Source organism: Daucus carota, chromosome 7, assembly GCF_001625215.2.
Source record: "Daucus carota subsp. sativus chromosome 7, DH1 v3.0, whole genome shotgun sequence".
Taxonomy (NCBI): Eukaryota; Viridiplantae; Streptophyta; class Magnoliopsida; order Apiales; family Apiaceae; genus Daucus; species Daucus carota.
The window spans coordinates 27,628,785-27,633,571 of record NC_030387.2 but is presented as its reverse complement, the minus strand read 5'-3'; the positions used below and the strand labels follow the sequence as shown (position 1 = coordinate 27,633,571).

At 33.1% G+C, this 4,787-nt stretch overlaps 1 protein-coding gene across 1 annotated transcript; it reads right to left on the bottom strand.

The window, feature by feature from the left end:
- Positions 1-460: 460 nt before the first annotated feature.
- Positions 461-1,111, bottom strand: LOC108204111 (uncharacterized). Its single transcript, XM_017373412.1, has one exon. It carries the CDS (start codon positions 1,109-1,111, stop codon positions 461-463), a length of 651 nt encoding a protein of 216 aa, XP_017228901.1.
- Between the last annotated feature and the right edge of the window lie 3,676 nt (positions 1,112-4,787).

Genomic DNA, 4,787 nt, shown 5'->3' with positions numbered 1-4,787 from the left:
TTGCCGACTACATTGACAAAAATTATAGGAAAAATGTTAAATAAGAGACTTCAAATATATTTTGTATTATGTCACACCAATATAAATAACCATTTTGTGTATTTATGTGCAATTCAAAATGTCACTGACCTCTGTTGTTGGTGGACTCCATTGATTACTGAAAAGTTGGCTGAAGCACTTGGAAATATATGTTACGTGTGTGTGGCGAGCAGATAGATGGATGATTGTTAAACCCGTTTAGATGTGTATATATACATGTGATTATGTGTGTAATAGTGTACAGAAAGGAAATCACCTAAGAGACGCGATTTAATGTTCAAGAGACGCGTCCACACCATTTTTAGGGTCATCACAATTTTATTAAAAATTTAACTATATCGGCTAGTAATCAATATAATATCATGAGGATAAATAGTGAAATCAACTTCTTCTTTTTTTTGAGTAAAAGCACTTGCATTCATTAAATCATGTCCAAACTCAATACATGATCAAGGAACTGAGGTGGAGTGACATACCACTCCCCTTCGTCTGACATAGAATAGGCAGCTTTGGCAAGCCTATGAGCTACCGTATTCGCAGAGCGATAAATAAAAACAACTAGCACTTGATTTACGTGCTTAAGTAACTGAATACAATTCATCACAATGGTACCAAAGAAAGCTTCTCCCTGTCCACCATTACATGCAGCAGCTAGAGCAGATGAATCTGTTTCGATTACACACTGCTTATACCCCTTGTCAGTGATCCACGATAAAGCTTCCTTAAGGCCAATTGCCTCTGCCTCTGCCTCTCTGGCCGTCCATGCACCTGCAATTTTCTTTCCTCTGGCTGCTACAAAACAAGAATTTTCATCTCTGATAACAGCACCAACACCTATGTTGCCATTAAGGAACACCGCAGCATCTATATTAACTTTCAACCATCCTGCATCTGGAGGCTTCCAGACTCTTGCTCCTACTTCATCTCGAGTACGTCTGTCATTTTCTTTGATTTGAGCTTCCTTCCATTCGATAAGTAAGTGGCTGGCATTATTTCTTACACCAAAAACTGAGCCATTAGCATGGTTCCAAACCCAGTTATTTCTCCTGTTCCATAGACTCCAGCAGACCATGGCAATTTCTACATTTTGGTCCCTCGTACTTCGTTGAAATACTCTTGAAAAAGTTTCACAAGTTGTTTCGTCTGCAGAACATTGAAGCAAGTAGTGAACACTAGTAGTTTGCCAAACTGATTTTGCAAAGTCACATAAGAACATCACATGGATGTCTGTTTCGGTTTCACAGTGGCACCACAGACACCGAGTAGTGAAATCAACTTAATAGTATACATTTGATTAAAGAGTGATCAAAACAAGGAATGGTCTTATCTCAATCATATATATTTTGTGAGTGAAATGTATGGTCTTCTTTCAAGTATTGTTTTTAGGATGATGTAAAGATTTATATCTTAAGCACACCAACAATAAGTTACCATTAAATATAATCAGACTAAATGTCTTAGAGTGGATTGCTCATCTAAAACTAAATTTTCATATTTTTTAAGTATTTTAATAGAACAAAGTAATTAAAATATGATCAACCAATGATATAAAAAATATTAACCAAACATTATTGTTTAAGAATATAAAATAAATTTAACACCAAAAGTGAATTCATGTCCATTAAGTTATATAAAATTGGATAAAGTTTGAAGAAATCATGACATAAAAATTAATAATATATGTCGGTATTACATTATATATATAGAGGTACACCAATCATATTTGATTGATACTGCAATTCATGATCATACTTATTTATCTATATTTTACTACTAAGTACACATGGTCAACTTAAAGATTATCATACTAAAAACACTCAAAATTTACAAACTCAAAAGAGTCACCAAATAATTGACTAGACCTCTAAAGCAAAAAGCATATTTACTACTTAATTTATACTAATATATATATATACTAATGAAAATCATTAAGTTTAATACTTTTAGGTATAACTAAATATCAAGCAAATATATCTCTAAAATTCGATAGCATTATTATGAAGGAATAATTATTGAATATGATGCAAATAGTTATCTCAAAGAATATTTTTAGTTGCATCAAACAATTCATTAGACTAGCATTCTCTATATGTATTTAGTTCAAGATGAGTTTTATCCAATTTTATTTCAGTTTATTTGATACTCGGTCCCAATTCAATTTCTTCTTCATGTTAAGGTGTGTTGACCAATTCGGAAAATATAGGTGCCCAAATTAATATAAGAATCTATTTGAGATGGAGGTGTTTTAAATTAACTAAGAAGTCTTTTTTAAAACAGAATTATTAAATTTCTACAAAAATCTATTTCACAATTAAATAAATTTAATATATATTACTAATTTAAACTTTGCCATTAAACTACTTCATATAACTAATATATTTTTTAATTATATACATTTTACTACTAAAAACATGAGGCCTCGAGCTAAGTTTCTTGTTAGAATTATAAGTTAAATGCTTCCTAAAAGACACTTTGTTTAAGGTTATATGTATTTGATATATTATTGACTCATTAGTTTGTTGTATTTTCTTTACATATTCCTAAAACTAATGAAAATGTTCAGGGAAACTTAGGTATTATTAGAATAATTATATAAAAAGGCAGGTTCACTTTGCAATATATCAATCAAATTAAGTGGTATAAGATGGAGCAAGTCATAATCAGTTAAGAAAAGAGTAAAATATCTAAAAAAATCACCTTCAAACTAGAACCCACCCCTGTCCACTAGGCCCCACCTAGGCCTTGCCAAGACCCACCTCGGAGTCCATTCTCGGGACCCACAAACCTCACTATATTTTTAAAAGCATTGGTTTATGACTGAAAAGAAGTGCTAGATAGATGGAAGGTGGTTTACCACAATTCTAGCTATCAATGACTTCTTTTTAAATGAATGAATACACACCACTAAAACTATACAATACTCACAAACACTAATAGTTGTGTTGTGATTCTTGTGAAGTCTGCATTGCTATTTTAAAATTTCAATCCTAATCTAATAGGTTGGTGGTAAATACTAAAATTTGTTATCTATTTGTTAATAAACTGGCATTGCACAGTCAAAAGTAAAAAAGTGAGAAGGAAACCTACCCATAAATGAAGTTTATTTGAAAATTACATGTTACGAAGTACTCCACCCATACTGCCAAATAAAACTAAGACAAATTCTTGATTATGGTATTTCATAAAAAGTTATTTTCTCCGTCTCATTATGTGATTATGATGTCTTTCTTTGTTGAAGTCTGTAATACATAGGAGAACTTTGTAACTAGTTAGTTTGTATAAATTTCCTTAAAATCTATAAACCGATAAATACTCAAATATTTTACTCTTAGAGAACATTTAATTTTACAATAATGTCTTAAATATCTCATTAATTTGATAAGTATTCTACTGATTTTTCGTGCTTCATAATAAGAAGGCGATTGCCCATGATGATGTAGATTATGCCAGAGCAAGGATGAGAGCATAATGCACTACAAGAAAAGCGGGCATTTCCGACCGCCAAAATCGGTCGGAAATAAGCAAAATCGGTCGGTTTTGAATGTGGTCGGTTTTCTAGATGTGCGGTGTTTTTAGTTTTTTTAATAGTTTACCTAGTCAAATAGAATTTATTGTTTTTCTAAGAAGTCAAAACCGACCGCCCGGGTTTTAATTCGGCCGGAAACGAAGCAGGCCATTTCCGACCGCCAAAATCGGTCGGAAATAATCTGGGCTCCACCACATCCCCACTCAGCCAATCACAAGGCGACAACAAGTAAGAAGCTGACCAATTATTTTAAACCAGTCAAGGTGGTCGGAAATGACCACAGGCGGTCGGACATGTGTCGGTCGGTTTTACCGACGTGGCGTCCATGTCAGCTGAAGAACGTTGGTGAGCGGGACCCACGCCTATTATAACCGACCGTTTTGGTGCGGTCGGTAATGGTGGTCGTAAATGACGCCATTTTTTACGACCGATCGCGTTTGGTCGGTAAGTTGGTCAGAAATGCCCGCTTTTCTAGTAGTGATGGTCCGACGGAGCTCGTGGAATGGATCTTCTGCCTCTAATAGTTAGGGGATGCATTTTAATGTTTGTGAACTTAATTAGGGCCTCTTATGGATATTTGCAAGCGGGTCAAAATTTGTGTATGATGATTTAGCATTTTCCCTTGGACAAATATTGATTCAGTAAGTTATATATATAACTAGGGTGTTTTTGTAGTTGATTATAGTTAGGTTGAAGAATGTGTTTTTTTGATCGTTTTGGATTGCTTTATACATTGATTATAGATGTGAATGTGTATGAAATTAATAAAACAATTGAAGCAAATCTAAAAATCTAAATATATGCAGCACAAAGGCCACTCGGCATTAGAACTTGCCATGAAACATTATGCCCTATTTTGGGTTTCTTAGAAATTATAACTATTGTTCATCATTGATATGTCATGATAATTAAGTTACTAACGTTTGATTGAAAATCTGTTAAAAAATTTTGGATCACTGTTAAAAAAATATATTGGCTTTATTTTGAAATGTGTTATAATTATTGTATTACCCTTAACTTTGCATTTACCCTCATTAGTGTAGACAATCCTTGGCCTTTCACTTTCATTGAAACTCATGTCTACCTTGCATTTATGCTCACCTGTATTTGTTCTCAATATGAATTACATGACATTCCTTCATTTGTTTTAGTTTTCTCAAATTTCTATCTATTATTATATTACACCTTATCAGCACCATCATTGTTACTTTACTTTTCTGGG